This window comes from Urocitellus parryii, chromosome 10 (genome assembly GCF_045843805.1).
Source record: "Urocitellus parryii isolate mUroPar1 chromosome 10, mUroPar1.hap1, whole genome shotgun sequence".
NCBI classification, from domain to species: domain Eukaryota; kingdom Metazoa; phylum Chordata; class Mammalia; order Rodentia; family Sciuridae; genus Urocitellus; species Urocitellus parryii.
Genome location: NC_135540.1, coordinates 74,576,111 through 74,597,181, shown reverse-complemented (window position 1 = coordinate 74,597,181; position 21,071 = coordinate 74,576,111). Strand labels below are relative to the sequence as shown.

General features: G+C 33.0%; 1 protein-coding gene across 1 annotated transcript in view; it reads left to right on the top strand.

Moving 5' to 3' along the window:
- The window catches only part of LOC144257169 (uncharacterized), a 116,519-nt gene extending 97,532 nt beyond the window's left edge, over positions 1-18,987 (top strand). The window contains exons 5-9 of the mRNA XM_077803129.1: positions 2,382-2,505; positions 7,643-7,696; positions 11,285-11,394; positions 14,839-15,000; positions 18,795-18,987. Of these exons, the coding sequence (XP_077659255.1) occupies positions 2,382-2,480 (99 nt within the window). The 3' untranslated portion in view covers positions 2,481-2,505; positions 7,643-7,696; positions 11,285-11,394; positions 14,839-15,000; positions 18,795-18,987. The remainder of the gene's footprint in view (positions 1-2,381; positions 2,506-7,642; positions 7,697-11,284; positions 11,395-14,838; positions 15,001-18,794) is intronic.
- Positions 18,988-21,071: the final 2,084 nt, after the last annotated feature.

Below are 21,071 nucleotides of genomic sequence, written 5' to 3'. Positions count from 1 at the left end.
ATGATAGGTTAACTCAACCACACAGCACATATCAAAATAGAAAAAAAATTACTAAGCAATTCTTCTTCTTCTTCTTCTTCTTCTTCCTTCTTCCTCTTCCTTCTTCCTTCTTCTTTCTTCCTCTTCTTCTTTTTTTTTTTTTTTAAACATTCCTGGGATTGAACCTAGGGGCATTTAATCCGTGAGCCACATCCCCAGCCATTTTTATTTTATATTTTGAGACAGGGTCTCACTAACTTGCTTAGGTCCTCTCTAAGTTGCTGAGGCTGGCTTTGAACTTGCAATCCTTTTTGCCTTAGCCTTCCGAGCAGCTGGGATTACAGATGTGGACCACCATTCCCTGCTCATTGAGTAGTTCTTGAAAAATACATTTATTTGTTTTTTGAGATTAGTGAAAAATGCTCCTTTGTTAACTTAATTGAATAGACTGGATTCCTGGACAAAAGGAATTGTTTTATTTAGTGTTTTCAACTTAATTCGAAGGAGTTTCTAGGAACCATAGTAGTACCTGTTATAAAGACATAGGAAACGGTCTCTATTAAAGGGTATTATGTTATTTTCATATCTTTTTATTAAGATCTTTGGGAGAATTTTTTAATATTATGATATGACAAATATAAATACTTTCTTAAATACATTTTTTCTTATCTTTGTGAACAGTGCGATTAAATTTTTTCTCTTGTTTATTGGAGCCAAAACTCATGACCAAAACATGAAAAACATAGAGGTCTTTTTGGTCTTTTATTTTATTTTTTTTTAATATTTATTTTTTAGTTATAGGTGGACACAATATCTTTATTTTATTTTACGTAGTGCTGAGGATAGAACCCAGTGCATCACGCATGCGAGGTGAGTGCTCTACCTCTGAGCCATAACCCCAGCCCTGGTCTTTTATTTTTATGTAGTCTTTTTTCCCCAGTCCATGTCTCTAGCCTCAGGGTTGGGTGTTGTTTTTTTTTTTTTTTTTTTGCATATTAGTTTTATTTTCTTTCTTCCTTTCTTCATATGTTCCCATGTTATCCTCCAGTGCTACTTGAATATTGTCTGTAACTAGGTTGTGGGGGCAGCCAAAGTAGAAACACATAATATCTAGGGAACATTCTTACAAAAGAAAAGGAGGTAGCTTGGGAGGGAATATGAACATGAATTAATTGGGTTTCTTGGCTTTAGTGACATTTGGACAGTAATAAGAATACAAAAAGAGCATTGTAGTGGTGAGGTGTTTAATGGCTCTAGAAAGAAATTCCTTTCAGTTGTGAAAAACACTTTAAAAATAATATTTTATGGTACTTCTTGATATATAGCCATTAAAATACCATCTCCTTTCCTATGATGGCCCATCCAGGTTTCATTTTCTTATTCTCTTTGCTGAACCAGTTCCCACTTTATCTTTAAGAATTGTTTATTCTAAAGGTCATTTGTCTTAAGTTTTTGTGAAAACAATTTTAAGAGTCTTCTATTTGTTTCCTTTATTCCTCTCTTTTTCACAATAGTCTTATCTTGGAAATTGTTGTATTTAGAATTTATCAATTCTGAGATACACAGTGAAGTTAGTGAATTCTGTATTCAGCCCAGGACTTAGCAGTAGATCATTCTACACTTTTTCCTTCACACTGTGTCTTATTACCATTGACGAACCTTGAAACTTATCCCTTTCTGTAAGTTCTCAATTTAGGTTTCCTCAGACAAGGGTTGTATTTTCTAAAGTTTGTCATTGAGATTGATTCAGATTTTGTAGATAATGTCTTTTTTTCCTCATTAGTGTTTCAAATAGTTCATAAAATACAAATCTATCGTCTGTATACACAAAAAGCAAACAAAGTATAAGAATTACATTATGATGACCTTTAAAATATGTGATGGATAGCAGAAAAATTCACTTTAAAAAATTTCTAACTTTTGCTACAGGAGAGAGGTAGTCAGTAATTATTTCTTTATGATTTCAAGGGCAATGTTTTCATTTGTCTCTGTAGCAAGAAAAATATATTTTTACAGTTTTTAGGGTAATATCAGTAGGCAAATTTTAGCTTTTTTTTTTAACTCCCCTAGATGTCTAGATGATGGCTTTTAGATTTCATTTATTTAATCACATATTTTATTTATTTAATCATATATTAAATAAATAAATAAAGGTCCACTGTCTTTTCTTCTCATAATCATATATAATTTATTTAATCATATTCAACAAATTATTTAATACATATGAGAAAATGTGTCTAGATGTGATCTATTAAAAGAGGTATGTTTTAAACATAATCAGACCCAAAGTTATTGTGTAACTATACTATGTGACTTGATCTTCAAGTTATGCCACACTTTGAAATTCACAAACATACTCAAAAAGATAATAAGACTTCATTAAAATTGTTCTTTCTCCATAGGTTTTTGGAAATGCTCCGCCAAATACAATGACAGAAAAGTTTTCTGATCTTCTGCAGTTCACAACCCAGGTCTCACAACTAATGGTGACAGAAATTTGAAGGAGAGCATCAAACAAATCCACAGGTATTACAGAAGCCAGAAAAACCAGATTTATTTGAATAACCAGGCAATTCTATTCTTTTTTTAGTTTTTATTAGTGCAATTCTTTAAAGTGCTTCTATGGTTAAATAGAAAGTAGACTGTTTTCTAAGCACATGGATTTTGCTTAGCATTGCCCCTACCTATTCTGTGACATTCTTCTGTTGGTTTCAAGGTCTACTCTAAAATAGAGTATTTCTACTTGAAGTTGCTCTTCTTGGACCACTACTACCTCCACTACAACCCTTTTAACCACTGTCTTTCCTTCTCATAAAATCCAAATTCCTTAACAGTGCTCCAGGCAAATCTGTGATTTTTACCATGTGTTTTTTGGCATATACTTTTTTAAAAAAAAATTTCTTGTTCTTTTTCTGTATTTCAACCAGACTGAGCTGAGTATAATCCCTAAACATGTCTATAATTTTCTTTTGGTCCTTATAATGCTCATAAAGAAGTGTGCTGGGAGGTCTACTCAACACAGCTGAGTTTGCATTTGGGTGGATCGATACCTCTGCCCTCTTCTCCATCCCCTGTTGCTCTCATCCCCAGTAGAATAATATGAGAGCCATTCCGTCAGTGAGGAAACCCATAAATTGCTAAGCTGGCTGTTTGCATACTACATTGGTTTACTTGTTAGACATGTAAAGGAGCTGTTTAAAAATGCTAGCTATCTAGTCCCAGAAGGCCATTGAGTGGGAGCTACCTCTGTCATGGGAAATTGAGCTTGGGTACGGCCCCCTGCTGTGGGGAGATGTTGAGTGTCTTAGCTAGATAAACTTCAACTGTATTATGTCAATCCCTTGTTCAGTGGGAGTCAGATTCTATGTTGGATATGATCTTATCTCAGAACCTAAAATGTAATTTCTCTATTATATTCTGGATTTCTGAGTTTTCCTGAAGCTATCTAGATTCTCTATTTTTTGGGAGCTGCTAAACTTTTTTTTAATCTAGACACTTTTGGGATCTTTGTTTCTGTTGTTCTAAAATTTCATGATAACATGCCTAGGGGTATGCCTATTTTTATAGATTATGCTGAATACTCATTGGGCCCTTTCAGTCTGGGACTTTATATCCTTTAATTTTGGGAAAGTTTAATGATTTTTTTAAAAATAATATCCTCCCCTCTGTTTTTTCTTTCTTGTCAGATGTTCTTCTTAGACCATCCTCATTTTATCATCTTTTCTCTTATTTTTTGTCTTTTGACTGCTTGTTAAGAAAACACCTCAGTTTTATCATCTAGCCCTTCTATGGAGTGTTTTTCACGTGTGACATTATATTTTTTCATTTCTAAGAGTTGTTTTCTTTTTTATTGGTTTCGAGCCTCTCATGGGTGTATTTTCTTCTATGTGAGCTCTCTCTCTCTGTCTCCCTCCTTCCCTCTATCTCTTTTGACTTTGATGGTAAAGAATGTCCTCATATCTCATTCATGACCATCCATTCTTATATACAAATGGAGTGTATGGGTAGCCTTTTAATTATGGGTAGAGCTTGTGACTCTGACTTCTGGATAAGGTAATCTTGCCTGGCTGTTTTTAAAAATTTTTCCCCTGATGCAGATGAATTTCTCAGAGAATTGTCCAGTCTCTGTTTAGATAATACATGTCTAATTCTTAGCATATTGGAAGCCAAGTGGGAGGAAAGTTTGGGGAACCTCAACATTCAGTATATAAGTTTTTTTCCTGTATGTCCATAATGTTTGTAATATATCCCAATGCAGACTTCTTCTCTTACCCTTTCCATTGAATAAACCTCCAGTCCACTGCCCACGTGGTAGAGCCCAGGGGCTCTAATTTCTATGAAACATACTTTCCACCAGTCCTTCCCTGCGTAGTTTCATACTTGAGTTTGCATTTGGGTGGATCGATACCTCTGCCCTCTTCTTCCAAAGATATCTGGTACTGTCAGTTCCTGAGCTTTTCCACAGTGGTTCCTTTTTCACTTTCCCTGAGCATTGCTGTAAGATTCTAGAGTTTGTTGAAATCAGTTACCACTAATCTCTTCTATTTTAGCACCCAAAATGTTGTTTCTCTTATTTTTCCTGTTTTCTTTGTACTTAGAGGTTTATGCCTTTTTAAAAAAGAAAATTCCCATTATGACCATTTTAGTGGATATATCTGTCTACCCAGGCTAATGGAACAAAGTTCCATGGATTTAAATAGTAAGAATATATTTTCTTACAGCCTTGGGAGTCTGGAAGCCCAAGGACCAGCTGCCAGCATGGTTGGGTTCCAGAAAGGGCTCTTTTCCTGGCTTGTACACTATCACCTTCTCACTGGGCTCACATGAAGGAGAAAAAGAGGGCAAGCCCTCTGGCATCTTTTCATAGAAGGAGACTATTCCCATAATGAAGGTCTTACCCTCCTGATGACATTTTACCCTAATTACTTGTCATAGGCCCCTCCTTTAAATGCCATCACATTGGAGTTTATGGCTTCACATATGAATTTTTGGTCTATGTCCATGGCATTTCAGGAAAGAAGAGAAATAAATGCATATGTTCATCTTAACTGGAACCTATTATGCATATGTTGATGTAATAGCCATTAAAATGATTTCAGATTGAGGATTAAATCCCTTATTGAGAAGTAATACATTATATGAATTGATTATAGATTTTAAAGTGAGTTGGTTTTAATTATATTTGCAGTCCTTGAAACAAATCTAATGAATGGTGGAAAAATGAAGTATGTGTCCCTGTTTTCTCCCTTTTCCAGTTAAAATGAAATTACATCTGCCTTTGTCTTTCCTGATCTCAGTTACTCTGCTGGAAGTGAAAATTTGGTATATAAGATTAGTATTTTATGCCTAGTTAGTTACTTTAAACAGATGATATAAAGGAAAATTTCTCTGTCATACATTGTCTCCAGGTTTTTCTTTTTGGGTGACATTCTAGATTAGAAAATAATTTCTAATAGTTTATTTTTTTACTTCTCTTTCTCTTTTTAAACACCCAATCTGCATGTCTGTAAAGAGAAATTTTGCTACAATAGAAATTTGTTTTCTTAACTTCTTTTATGATTTTATACTAACAGGGTTATTTTTAGGTGTACCAAAGATATCTTAAATAGAGATGTCTTGTTGTAAATTATAGTAATAGTTACACAAATATTTTCTTAATTTTTATAATTATACTCATAGAGTGTTGCCAAAATAGTAGTATTCTATGCCCTTCACTCGCCTGTCTTTATTTTTAACATATTTATTTATTTATTTATTTAGGTGCTGGGGATTGAACCCAGGGCCTTGTGCATGCAAGGCAAGCACTCTACCAACTGAGCTACATCCCCAGCCCCTGTCTTTATTTTTGACATCCTACTACGGGGGATTTTTATTGCATGTTTTTTTTTAGTTGTAGACACACAGAATACCTTTATTTTATTTATTTGTTTTTGTGTGGTGCTGAGGATCAAACCCAGTGCCTCATACATGCAAGGCAAATGCTCTACCAACTGAGCTACAACCCCAGCCCACTACTGGGGATTTTTAAGGTACATGTAATTTGTAGTTTTAAACTTTTGAACTTCATTTAGATTCTTACAAGATTCACTTCATTGTGTTACTTCCTCATGAGAGAAACCTTTCCTAATCACTCTTTTTCAAACTCTAATCGTCTATGTATTCAGTCACTTGTGTATCATTTATAGCTTTGTCATCATCTGATGATATTTACTTATTTTATTGTCTGTTGTGTTCACCATGTAATACTAACATCTAGAAGATGCTCCTCACATATTAGGTGTTTGATAAATTTTTACTGATTTTTGACATAGGATTTTTCTGCCTCCCCCCCTCTCTAATGCTTTGAGAAAGAGCCAGCCTTACTGATTTTTAAGAGAAAAGTATAATTCTGGATATCTCTTCAGTTGGTCTTAAAGAACTCTGGCTACAGGAATCCTTATTCTTTCATTTTTAATCTTGAATGCTGGAAGATTTTTTTGGTCAGTGTCATCAAAAATATTTTCATGGAAGTATAAATAAATTTCTAACTTTTTAGGATTTAGGTACATCCTGAGTCATCTATCTCTGATATTTTATTCAAATTTATTTATTTATTCATTTTTATTATGGTTGAGAAACACATGATATAAGATCTATTCTCTTAACTGTACAGCATTGTTAAGTACCATGCTATATAGCAGTCTCCAGAACATTTTCATCTTGCTTGACTGCACAATAACTCCTCATTTCCCTCACTCCCAGTTTCTGACTTCCAGCCACTATTCACCTTTCTGCTTCTGTGAGTTTGACTACTTTAGATAACATATACAGGTGTTTTTTTTTTTTTTTTTTTATTTTATGGGTAGTTATCTTTGGAAGGAATTTTGTCATAATTTACAGTCACCATAATTTTTCTCTAAATTGAATCCTCTTTGTTCCTTTGGAAATTGACTATATTTGTTTTGTACCAGGACAAGTTTTCTTTTCTAGGACTCTTCTGAATTTGGTGTGGAAATCTTGTATGTGTCACTGAATCACCACCCACATAGTCTTTGTCAAATCCCTTCTAACTAGATACTTCAGACAGAAACAGGTGTGCCAACAATTCTGCTATTTAAATCTATCAGAAGTCAGAAAAGAGGGAAAATTTTTCGGGAATATCAAAAGCAAAATGAATACATGGATTCTTGGTTATATGTTAGAATATCTTCATAATTTTCTCTTTTTCTCCTTTTAATTCTCTCTTGGTTGTTGCCTCTGTGTGACTTTTGTTATAAATATAAAGTGACTGTCAGTTAATTTGAGGAGACATCACATAAAACATAACTGGCTGTGTTGTACACAGATTTCTCTCCACTAAAATGTTTATATTTGTAATTTATTTAATCTATTTATGAGTTATTAAGTTCTGATATATTGATTCTGCTTAATTCTAAAGGTATATGGTCAACTTATATTAGTAAAGCAGAAAATTCACACCTATATAAAAATAGTATCTTGAGTTTATTATTAATGACTTTGCTACTTGCAAGGAACCTCTATTAAACCCAGTGGTGCAATTCCCAGTAGATGGCAACTCAGTGATGAAAGCCTAGATGCTGTTGACCACAGTACTCCTATGATGGAATTGGTGGAATGTAGAGAAGCCCCAATTAGACAACCTAGCCTTTTTTTTTTTAAACAGAAAAACAGTGTACCCTGCTGCCCTCCAAGGATTTCAGAGCCACAACACCTTCAGGTAATTTAATTCCCAAGGTGTGGTCATGTGTCAAGTAAAAAGAAGCATGAAAGCTATGAATTCTAATACTGTTTTCTGACTAACCTTTGGAATTTATTTTGGAAGGGTAGATCTGCTTAGGACTTTGTTTCTTCATTAATATGAAACGAGTATAATTTATACTATTGACATGTCTCATACCATCATCCTGAGGAATGAAAGAATTATGGTATTGCACTTGTTATTAACAAGTTTTGCATTATGATCATTCTGAATGCTGTCTAGCTGAACTCACTTATAATCTTTCAGTGTAGGCTGGAAAATTAAATTTGTCTCTAAATTGTCTACATTTTTAATTTATTTAATCTATTTATGACCTCTACTAACTCCATTTCTATGTTTTTCATTCTAACTATCAAAATGAAGTATGAAAGCTAAAGCTTGAATCAAATGATTGATGCTTCTGAAGATGAATTAACATTAATGTCTTTCATTAACACTTAGAGCCTTTGCAAATCATTACTTAAATTTGTATTTGTTACATATTATTGAAATTAAAAGATCTTAATGCAAAGGGTTTGTTCTAGAAGTGCTTTTTCCCCCCGGATTTAAGAACCTATATGATTTATAGAAGAGTTACTTAAAATTTCTTTTTTTAGGGGCTGGGGATGTGGCTCAAGTGGTAGCACGCTCGCCTGGCATGCGTGCGGCCAGGGTTCGATCCTCAGCACCACATACCAACAAAGATGTTGTGTCCGCCAAGAACTAAAAAATAAATATTAAAATTCTCTCTTTAAAAAAAAAAAATTCTTTTTTATATTTCTTGTTTTGCTTTGTTTTTCCTTTTTTTGTCCTGCTTGGGACCAAACTCAGAGCCTTGTGGATGCTGGGCAAATGATGCACCACCGAGCTACACCTCAGACTGTACATAATTTTTTTAAGACCATTTTTTAAAATATTTTTTTTATTTGTCAATGGACTTTATTTTGTTTATATGCAATGCTGAGAATTGAACCCGGTGCCTCACACATGCTAGACAAGCACTCTACAACTGAGCCACAACCCCAGCCCAAGACCATGTTGTTTTTTGTTTTTAAACATTGCTTTAAATGCTATATATTTTGAAAGTGACCAGCTTACCTAACTTAAAATGAAAAGCTGGAGATCTTTGAGATATTCTGAATGACAGCATAATTAAATTGGTGGTTTAAAAGTAAAAATGGTTCTTCTGAATACACTTCTTATGTAAAGGTAGATAGGTCAGTGGGGTTTGGGACTCACCTACATCAGTTGGCCACAGTGGGGTCCAAAAAGCTTTATCTGGATGAGCATGAACACATAGCCAACTAGTAGGAGTGCATGCTTCTGCTTATGTGATCTTTCCAGCTTCTCCTCAAGTAGAATAATTGGTAATATTAAGTTGATAAAGATACTAAAGGGATACATATAAATGATTATAGTATTTTGGTTCTTTTTGGTTTATTTTACTATATTGTCTTATCAGCCAACAATCTGTGTAGCATGTTATAATGTTTAATAGAATATTGCCTTTCTAACTATCATTTGTCTTCTTGTCTTGTTGAATCCCTTTATGTTGATTGACAACTAAAACAAAAATCTCCACATACTTAAAGTATAAATACCCACCATTGAACTCATAAATGAACTATTTTAAAGCAAAAATGCAATTTTGGTGTTTTGGTTCTCAAAATAAGGTTGCTTCCATTGTTTATATTTTACAGTCTGTTGAATAATCATAAACGTCCATAATTGCACAGCTTTTTTTAAAGTTAGTATTGTTAACTTGTCCAAACTTAACTATGAGTCTCTATCTTCTTGAACCCCCAAAATAATTGTTTTGCCTTTTCTCTTACAGTATATCTATAGAATTTAGATAACCCAAAGTATTTTTTTCTTTGTATTACTCCCCTTTTTAAAACTGAATCTTTCTTACCCATATTAAGCCCAAACTCTTGGTGTGTATAAGAAGTTGAGCTCAATGTGTCCTTCTGTTATAATCATTCCTTTGGTCTAGTTAGGTTGATTGATTCAGATGTGCTGTCTATATGCTAGTAATGTGCTAGATAACAAGGATTTACAGTGAACGAGGCTTACAAAGAGTCTAATCATGGTGTTTATTTTCTAGATAGAGATGAGAGACTATAAATTAGTTAATACAAGAAAACAATAATCTCAACACTTAGGAGATATTGAGGTATTAGAAATAAATCAGGCTTCTGTTGCCTTCCCTTGTTTCCTGTAATTTTTTGTTAATCACTATCTTTATCTCTTATAGATTAGATTGCCTAGATTGAAATATGAGTTCACTGACTAGTTATGTGGCTGTTGGCGAATTGCTTATCCTCTCCATTTCTCAATTTATCCTGGAATGAGGGGTATATTAATAGAAAATAACTCAAGGTTTTTGTGAAGATTAAGTGAGTTAAACACACAAGTACTTCAATATAATTTAATTATAATTTAGACTCAATAAAATAAGCTACTTTAAAAGTTGTCCCAGTAAAATGTTTTCTCAGATGGAAGCATATAAGGAAATAATGTCCGTACAGAATCATATATCGGTCTTGTATTCAGTATTCTAATAAAGCACTTTTGAATGGGTTAAGTTGAAGAAAAATTACATCTGAGCCTCTAAATTTTACTGCTTCTATTTTATGAAGTTAAGTGTACATCTGTGTCTTTCAGGCATAGTGAACAGTTTGGACTTATTTTCTGATAACTTTAATTCATCTTATAAATCAATATAAATATTGGAAAACTGCAGATGAAATTAAGTGCATGTTTAGAATTTGTTCATTTTTTCTTCTCTCTAAAAACATAACCAGCTAAATTTGCTCACTCAACAACAGTTCTGTGAATGACTTTCTCCTATATCTCTGTTTCTCTATGCCTGCTGTCAGCCTCTCAGGTTTTACCTAAGTAGACTCTTCATTTTATTTCCTTTCCACCAGTCCTTGTTCTTCCAGTCTGCCTTATGCATTACAGCTAGATAGGTAGTCTTAGAATAGCCCTTTCTACTTTGCCCAGGAAACTGTATTTGTTCTAAGAGTCAGCCACAGCCCTTAGGTTGCCTTCTTTCATAATCAGGTGTTTATATTTTTTTAATCACTGCTGTTGATATTAGGCTCTGCCTCTGAACATATGCTCTTTTACAACAGTGTTAATGCAGTTCTTGGTCTTGATCCGTGTTCAGCAGGCTCATTCCTCTAGCCCCACTTGTTCCAGTGCCTTGCTTCTTCTCTCCATGCCTTTCAGCCCTCCCATTTCTTGGACAACATGTACATGTTTTCCAGGCAGATTTAATTCTTATTTCACTCTTTCCCATGACTCTTTTTGATTAGTTTATGTCATTCTTTTTGCTAAAATACATATAGGTTGACTTTTACATTTCTGTATTAGTGAAGTTAGTTTTTATGTATATCATTAAAACATCATAACTTTAAATTTTTTTTTCATAGAGTGTGTAATAGTGCTGATATAAGAAGGATCAGCTTAGTAAGTGATTATTTCTTTGGTAGATTTTTAAGAAGAACTTTTTTTATAATTGATTTTACCCGCCACCTAATGGCTTTCTCTTTGGTTTTATAGAGGCTGCAAGTCGGGCCATAGTCCAGTTCCTGGAGATCAATCAGAGTGAAGAAGCCAGTAGAGGCTGGATGCTTCTGACAACAATTAATTTGTTGGCATCCTCTGGTCAGGTCAGTTTTTAGTTTGCATTTTTGACAAATGTACTCTTTGTTATCTTCTTGTGGGATTTTTTTTTATTAAGTTGATCATTGTATCTAAATAAGATAATATGATAGGCCTTTGTGTTTTCCTAACTCTTCTAAAACATTACTTCATGTTTCTTATAATCTCTGTGACAAGCTTAACTTAGTATTTTATGTACTTCATTCATGACAAAATGCATGACTTAGAGGAGTCTATCTTTGTCATAACACAAAAATCTGATGTCGTCTTTACAGCATGCTAGGCAGAGTTGGACTATTCATGGCTAGAGGCAAGTAGCCTAGGAGCTCTGGGTTCATCAGGCCTAGCCCAACACTTGTGTAACCTGTGTTAGGGAAACTAAGGTAGAAAATCACTATTCATCTAATTCCGCTCAGCTGGTAAGTTGTGAATGACACAGAAAATACTGTTAAATGTTTTTTGGTATTAATAGAAAATAGGAGATATTGACATTTTCAGGATAATGGATTTTCCCTTCTCACTTGATTTATTCTGGAGATTGCTTTTTATTTCCTTTAAGTCAATTTTTTAAGTATCTGACATGGTACATCTTGTACATACTCTTTATGAGCCATTTAGACACCTAATTTTTTGTCTTCATTATTGTTGGAATGAAGGAGGTTTATTTGTAGGAAGATCCAGAGTGAATTACCTATAAAATTCAGTACCAATGTTGGACATGTCTATTGTCCACATTACAGCAGAGTTTAAACACCTCACATCATTTAATAAAGGTGACTATGACACCTATTACAATGAGTGGTCCATGCAGAAATAATACATACTTTTTATTTACAGTACCCTGAAATTAGTCACTAGCCCTAAAGTAGTTAGCACTTGGAATAGTCTCTTTCTGTTTATTCACTATTTTGTTTCTTTGTGTGTTTTACTCAGGGAATTGGCAAGAGCAACTTGTCCTTGTTTTCTTGAACTTTCCACATTTTAGCATAGAAACCCCTTAGTTCCAGGCAAATAGAAATGATAATTCACCCTACATAAACTGAGATAGTCCAGTCACTGTGCTATGGATAACTAACAAAATCCCAATTCTATTTCTACTGATTGTTTAAGTGCCTCTATGCTGCTGTATCAAAATTTGGTTTGAAGTAACATATCTTCATGTTATTGAAACTTCAAAATTTAATTTAAATAATTACTGTTGATTTAATGTGTTTAATATGAAGTTTTAAATTGAAATATTTCTTAGTTTTATTCATATTTTCTTTAGATGTTTTTTCTCTCCTTCTCATTTGTGAGCAGATTGTGTCCTTTCATGATACCTAACAACAATAGCAACTCAGTAGTGTGGATTATCCTAAACATGCACAAATACACACCCCTAAAAGTGTAAGAAAAGAATTAGGAGAAACCAAATCACTTACAACAATTATCAATGTTGCCAAATACTAGTTGGGATGCCAAGTTATACCTTAAATCTATCTGTGATAAGAAGAAAATAAAAAAATTACTGCTTTGCTTAATGGGAAAGGGAAGCTAGTAGTAATCTTAAGTGGAAAATAATACATTTAAAAGCAAATATACTGTTATGCTTTGAGCTGCTTTTTGTTGTTGTTGTTTGTTTGTTTGAGTGCCATTTTCTGCTGACAACAGTGAGATACAGAGATGATGGAAATGTGGTCCTGACTCAACATACAGATGACAGAGATGAAATCGAGAAAGATAGTACCATAAAATATAATAATGGCATATGTTTAGTGCTATTAAAATAGAAATGTGAGAGTAGAACTTTTTAAAAATAAGAGTAGGAGAAATAATGAGGAATTAAAGGGAATTTTGAGACATAGCAGACACTTTAACTAAAAATTGTGGTGGCAAGTGATAATAAATGGTAGTTGGATAGAGCAGGGACTTAGTATTCTTGAGGCAGAAAATAATATTGGATATTTAGAAAGAAGCTAGATTTTTCAAGGTATTGTTCCTGAAGCTCATTCTCCTCTTCCTCATACTGCTACTGCATTAATTCAGGCCCCGTCTTGCATATGGTTTTCTGTTTTAGTTAATTGCCCTTGCCACCTGGCTCTCTATATTAATTTATGATATATACTACCACCAAAAAAAGTGATTGTGTCACTTTTTAATTGAGTGTAACATTTAATTGGGTGTCCATTGCCAGTAAAATAAAAGTCAAACTAGAATGTGAAACTCTTTTCATAGGTTGTTTACTTACACACTTTATGGATCACTTGATTAGCTCTCTAACCTGAAGCAAGGTATGTAAATAATGAGGTTCAGTTGCCTCTTTGTAAGATCAGAGTCATAGGACAATAGTATCTATCTCAGTGTTGACTTGACTAGTAGTTGAGGTACACATGTTGAACAGGGAACACTTAATTGAAAGATTAGCTTTTATTTGTGTGGCTTTTCAGGAATCAACAGTTTGCAGCTCTGGTGTCTTAAGTGTATTGTATACATCATATGTCCTAACTTCCTCTGTGTCTTTAGGTGAATCTTTCCTCCTTATTTTAATTTTGTGTATTTTTCTGTTTCATTTCAGGCAGTGTTTATCATTTCCTCTTTATGTTAGCCTCTATATGCTGCCATTGTTAGACTTCAGAGATAGTAGTTCTTACAAATCTATTATATTTGCTAGTAAACTGTGGCCTTCTGAAGGGCAGGGCTGCTTCGTCTTTGCATTCCCTGCCTCCTGCACACTGCCAGGTTTACCCTAGGCATTCAATAAGTGTTTGATGAGAAACTAAATAAACTAATGAACAGTTGATGCCAACTTGTTGATTCCAGTGCAAGATTTTTTATACAAAACCATATCATGGAAAATTTGGGTGAATATTGTCTAGAATTTCTTCTTTTAAAAAGAAAATTATAAGTATTGATGTATTTAGTTAGATCAGTGATTATTGTATCTCTCAAGTGTCCTTCCAGCTTCAATAATCTATAAAAAGACTAAAGATAAAAATTATAGTAGTAAACTAATATTTTTTAGTACTCATATGTCTTTTGCATTTGTTATTTTATATAACCATAACATTAAACTAAGATGTATGTAACATTCTATCCATTTTATAATAGAGGAATGTGAGGCCCAGGAAAAATAAGTAGTTCCCCAAGTTCATGGTTATTAAGTGCCTTTTCCTTAAAATCCCAAAGCGCATATTCTTTGAAACATGCTGCTGCTTAACAAACAAGTACCAAATTTAATAAATAACATTACATAACAAAAAAATCAATCTCAATATTTGATCTAAGCAAATTGGTCCAAATGTTAGAAATTGAGTGTCTCTAAGAAAGGTGTTATTTCGTAATTCTTACATACATTTAAAAAAGTTTTCTTGATAAATACTTTTCTGGTTTAAAATTTATGAGTCCTTCACCTTTACCAATTACTGTTATGCCTATTTGTCTATTCACTTATTTTATTTATTTATTTTTTTCAGAAAACCGTGGACTGCATGACAACGATGTCAGTGCCTTCCACCCTGGTTAAATGTTTATATCTGTTTTTTGACCTTCCACATGTGCCTGAGGCAGTTGGAGGTGCACAGAATGAGCTACCTCTAGCAGAACGTCGAGGACTACTCCAGAAAGTTTTTGTACAGGTATGAAAGGGACTGTTTTCCTGGGTGTCTCCCTACCTTTATTTAAAGTGAAATGGTACACTCCGGAAGTGAATGTTCTGCTTATTTCCATTTTTATAGTATTTCATTCTGTTTGTTATGATGAGATTTTATCTCATATAACTGTAACATTCTTTATATCTGCAGAGAGAATGTTGAAAAAAATTTAAGGCTATTTGAAGCATTAGCAAATTTGTTTTTCTAAACAGATATTATTAATATTACATTTGATATATCGTAACATCTTCAAAATGAACTAACCAGGGAAAGTTTTTTGATAGTCATGTTAAGACTTGTGCAACATTTCTAAAAATGTCAAGAAATTTTATTCAGTAGCTGTTTATAAGCAGGAATTCTCTAGCCTGTAAATATTTAACTTATAAAAGACAGTTTATTTTAGTGGCCTCTGACACCTCTTCTGTTCCCTGTCCTGAAAGCTCTTTTCCGCTGTTACCAGTGTTCTTCTAATAGCATTGTGGGTAAACCGAGGTTTAATGGACTTTGTAGCTAGTCTCCTATTACAGTCATCATGGGGAAAAATGATGGTGTTTCTTGGAGAAAAAAATTAAAACAAGCAAACTACAAACAAATAGAATGCAGTCTGCCCATGGTTTTGTCTAATATAGTATAAACATACATCTAATACAAAAAGATAAATATTTCACAATTTTACTTACACCAGGTATCTAAAATTATTAATGATTAGAACAACAATAACAACAACAAAAATAGAATGCTGGTTTCTAGGGACTATGGAGACAGCAGAAAAGGGAATTGTTGTTCACAGAGTATAAGATTTCAGTTTTGCAGGATGAAAAAATTCTACTGATCTGTTATATAACAACATGCATATAGTTAACATTGCTTTACCACACACTTAAAATGGTTAAGATTATAAATTTGATGGCTGGGGTTCTGTAGCTCAGTGATGAGCACTGGCCTAGCACATGCGAGGCGCTGGGTTCGATCCTTAGCACCACATAAAAATAAATAAATAAAATAAAGGTACCGTGTTCAACTATATCTGAAAAAAATATTTTAAAAAAGATCATAAATTTTATGAATTTTTGACCACAGTAAAAAGCAACGACAGCACCTTTGAATCAACATCCCTGAAGTTGTGTAATCTGAAATGCACCCTTATAATGAAAGTGATATCTACTTAAAGAATCTTTGTAAGGTTTAAATCAGCTAATGTATAAAGCTTTGGTTCTCTGCTCAGCACAAAGTAGACACTTAAGTAAAAATAAGTCTTATTGCTACTGTTGCCATGAACATAGACAGAAAATAGAGGATGGTGTATTTGAGGTAGAGAGGTGGGCCAGGTGCAGATGACAGAAGCATGCTCACCTTGGGTTTCAGGAATGTTTCCTTCATGATTCAGTAACTGCCTTTACCAGGTTCTAGTGGTGAAAGGACAGGGGGAGAGAGGGATGCCAACACAATTTTTGGAAGGAAAAGATTGGGATTATTCAATAAAATACTAAATTAGTACAACATTTGCTTTAGTAGATATTTTTGTGCTTGTGGTTAACATCTCATCTCATCTATCCCATAACTTCAGAGCTTTTGTTTTTCCCCCAAAATGATCATGTGAGCAAATGAAACTGAGCCAGAATTTAGACTTGTGGGACCCACAAATCAGATCTAATGAGAAAAACTATGGGAATAAGTGAAGAAATAAGTGGCATAGGAATGAAAACTGCTTGAAGACCTTGTTGATGAATATGGAAGATTAGTCTTTGCTTTTTAGAATAGCAGCCCCATTTCATTAAAGCCATTCTACAGAACTAACTAATGTCTTAGGCAGTAAATGGAAGCTGCATTTTATATGTAAGCATAGCAAAGGTTTTTTTTTTTAATACTTAAAAAAATTACTATATTTGATACCACTGGATGCTGACTTGTAATAATGTGAGGCTCATTTTAATATTCTGTTATTATTGAATGTTAAGACCAAAAGGAACTGAAAGTATCATTTAAATCAGACCCCTCACTTGAGTTATAGAAACTGATGTCCTTGTGCATAAGAGTGGCAGTGCTGAGAACCTTACTGCCCCACTCCCAACCCAGTGCTGCTTTTATTGCATCACTTTTTTTTTGTTTTAGTGCCTCACCAAGGTTTAGATATTATTTTCAACATTTTGTTTAGAAAACAGATAGAGATAACGCTTATTAAGTGTTTTATGACAGATGAAATCCCTGTGTTTGTATTATGTGACAGATGGTTTCCTGGGACCTTAGCGGTTGGTACTGTTTCATGCAGGCATTCATTCTTTGTTGATGTGGCCCATTACTGCTCTGCCACACTTGACTGGACTTTGTAACAGAGCCACTACGAACAGAAGTGATTAGTATAGGGACAGACGAGGAATGTGAAGTAGACTCTGCACTTTTCTGTTTTGTAAAAGGAAGGGATTATAGTAGACAAGTTTAAGAATCATTTTGCCTATAAAGATTAAGAACCAGTTATCTTAGCAGTCAACAGATTCAAAGAGTCATTAAATCAGGTTTATTTTTGAGAACAGGGATTTGGCTGGGAAAAAAACATTTTGCTATTTTAGTTTTGTTTTCTGTGTTACAAATTAGAAAAATGGCATTTGTCCCTCTGATCACATAAGGTAGGGTCAAAGGCAATAAAGAATTTAATCAATAATATACCTCTCTGAGCATATACCTTTTGTTACATTTGATGATCTGTATTTACATGTGGGAAAAGATATACATACTACCCATATTTATGAACATTCTTTATCTAGCAGCCTTTCTAGGCCTGGGGCATCCATATTTACTAATTATATAAAATTTTACTGTTTTCGTGAATTTTTTATTCTTCTTTCTTTCTGATATTTGGCATTTATGAACTAGGAAACTTTTGTATCGAAACATGTTAATGTAATATTTCAAATACTTCTTTTCCTATTTAGAAATTTTCCCTACCAATTTTGAAATATCCAGATTTCATAAAGCTCTCTTTAAGAGAATCAACTGATTTCATAATTAATAGTCTATTCATATTTTATATTTCAAAAAATATTGAATTGAGGATTTAGCACTGAAAAGTTAGCTTTTCCTGATACTGATCTGGGTTTAGAAGGATTTCTATTGAGGGCAGAAACCAAAATTGAAGTCCCCAGAAAGCAGGTGCTCAGTGCTGCAAATGCTTGTGATGTGTATATTGTGCAACTCATAGTTTAGAAATCAGTTTTCATTCTAGACTTGAAGAAATCCGGACTTAACAAGATTTATGGCAGTTAGACACATTTTAAAAATACTTTGAAATTAAGATGATTTATATTATTCAAATATTCTTTTCTACCTTGACAGAATTGAAACTAATTTGAAAATTTCTTTTATTTTCAAGATGTTTTAAATTTCTTATCCTATGACACTGTTTTTTTAGAGAAGAAAATCACATTTCACCTGTGTAAGAACTAATGAACTAAATTAGAATGACAAAATATTGAACAGGAAAGGTAGTGCTATTTTATCCTGTTTTAGACAGGTAGACAAAAATACCATGATGAAGAGAGCGGATAATAAAGATTTTTTAAAAAAATAAACTGATATAAGGAAATGTTTTAACATAGCACACTTCTAAATTTCAAATGTCTTTTTAATATTGCATATGAAAACTAGTCATTGTGGTTTTAATGATATTGCCCAACACTTACCCTCAATTTTTTTTAATAATGTTGAGATCACATCCTTTTCTAGTTTTTCCCTTTTCCTCACCCATTTATTTACTTTATGACATGTTTTGTTTTGTCTTTTAGATCTTAGTGAAACTCTGCAGCTTTGTTTCTCCAGCAGAGGAGCTGGCTCAGAAAGATGATCTCCAGCTTTTATTCAGTGCAATAACCTCTTGGTGCCCTCCCTATAATCTGCCTTGGAGGAAGAGTGCTGGAGAAGTCCTTATGACCATATCCCGCCATGGTCTTAGTGTCAATGTAGTCAAGTATATTCATGGTGAATATCTCGATATATTCATTTTAAATGTTCTGAATCTCTTATGCTTTACTTCATTTGAGACGAATTTTTAAATTATTTCTCCATTATCCAGAAATTGGCCTCTAATTTAAAAAATAAATTGTCTAGGAGAAAATAATTTTTAAATTTATGGAACATTTCAAAAGTAATAAATTCTCATTAGTTCTGTATGATATATATCCTCAAGAGTCAAAACTATTTCATTGTTGTGTAAATATTCAGTCCTATGTCCTAGCCTATTCTTCTGTCTTCTGAAGAAAGACTACAGAAAGACTAGTAACAGTAGCATAGTTGCTGAAAAAGAAAAATATGCTATTGTTACTAGTCTTTCTGTCTTTCTGAATATGTCTCATATATAACCTGATAATCTCTCCAGTGGAAAATAAAGGGAATTAGGTGGATTCTTTATCACTACTAAGGAGGAATTTATCTGTTTAATCCATTCATTCAACTATTCTCTAAAATATCTATAGAGATCATTTGTATAGTGTCTCAAATTATTCACTTTTAAAGTTTTTATTATTGTCCTGAAACTCTTTCAAAATATTAACAACTATTTGTTCACTTGTAATATGAAAGATACATGTGTAAACTCTTACTTAATATGTGAATTAGTCATTAAATAGTTTCTTCCCTTTTATTCTTATGTTGAACTTAGCTTTTTACATGTGACACTGGATCCTCAAAGTCAGTGATGTGGTACAACTGTAGTTTAAGCTAGGAACATGTAGTGTAATCATAATCTTGAAATTTTATTTCTGAAACACTTATGATATCTATACCTTAAATCTTTATTGGTGTATATTCAGTCTGATGTGAATGTTAAATAATTAATGGATTTTTTTCCTTCTTAAACTTTGAAGATACTTTTAGTTTTTTTTTTCATCCTGTTACTGTACCATCAGGAAAAAAAAATCAAAAAAATTATCAGTGACCAATCCTTTTGTTTAATGATAAAATGTAAAACTGTGATGTAAGAACTATAATAAATGTCAATTCTTTCTAGGCACATTTCTATATAACCTTTCATTATCTACTTTAGAGGTAGGCCTTTTACAATGAATTTGAATCTTACATTTAATTTTAGAAGGTTTAACACTTATCTCATAGTGTTTTACATATTCATTAAAATTTAATGTTTCATTAAATACCAGGTAAGAATGAAGAAAATTTTCTTGAGCAGTGGACATAATACATATTTATTTAATTCTTTATTCTTACAGAAAAAGAATGTTTATCTACTTGTGTTCAGAATATGCAGCAATCAGATGACCTATCTCCTCTAGAAATTGTTGAAATGTTTGCTGGGCTTTCTTGTTTCCTCAAAGACTCCAGTGATGTTTCTCAAACACTTTTGGATGATTTTCGGATATGGCAAGGATATAATTTTCTTTGTGATCTCTTGCTTAGGTAAAACCCCACAATTTAAGAATATGTTTTCAATGTTTACTCAGGTTTGTTAAAATCAAAGTAAACAATGGGATTTGTGATTACAAGAAAAGGAAACATTTATTGACTGTATGTTTTGATATCCTCTTGGCTTTACTGCCTTCTTTTTATTCTATTCTGACTACAGAGTAGAAATAGTGAATTTAGAGTAAAAATTCTCAAATGCAGAACACAAATATGAGTTTAGATAGGAAGAATAAAACTACTGTTTAATAACTGAGGAAAAATTAGAAATACTCTTTGCTTTAGTAAAAGGTGAAAAATTTATATGATCTGAAGAGGCTTGGGTTAAGATTAGTAAGGAAAAGTGCTTACTAGTCCATTAAACAATGGTGTTTAATGATACGGTAAAATGAGCTGTATTCATTTATAGAGCTGTTATTAAAGATATTTTTCACCAGTTTTAAAAAAAAGAAATACTTCTTGCTTAATTATACTTTTTGGTTGCTCTTATTTTATAGTACTTTTAGTATTGTTATTAATGTAGTTAATAGTAAGAACAATTATGTAGATTAAATGAGATCTTATAAACATGTTTGACTTAACTACCCTTTGCCATTCTAAATGGTGAACGTGTATACTGAGGAAGCTGCTGTTAGAAATTTTATTAGGAA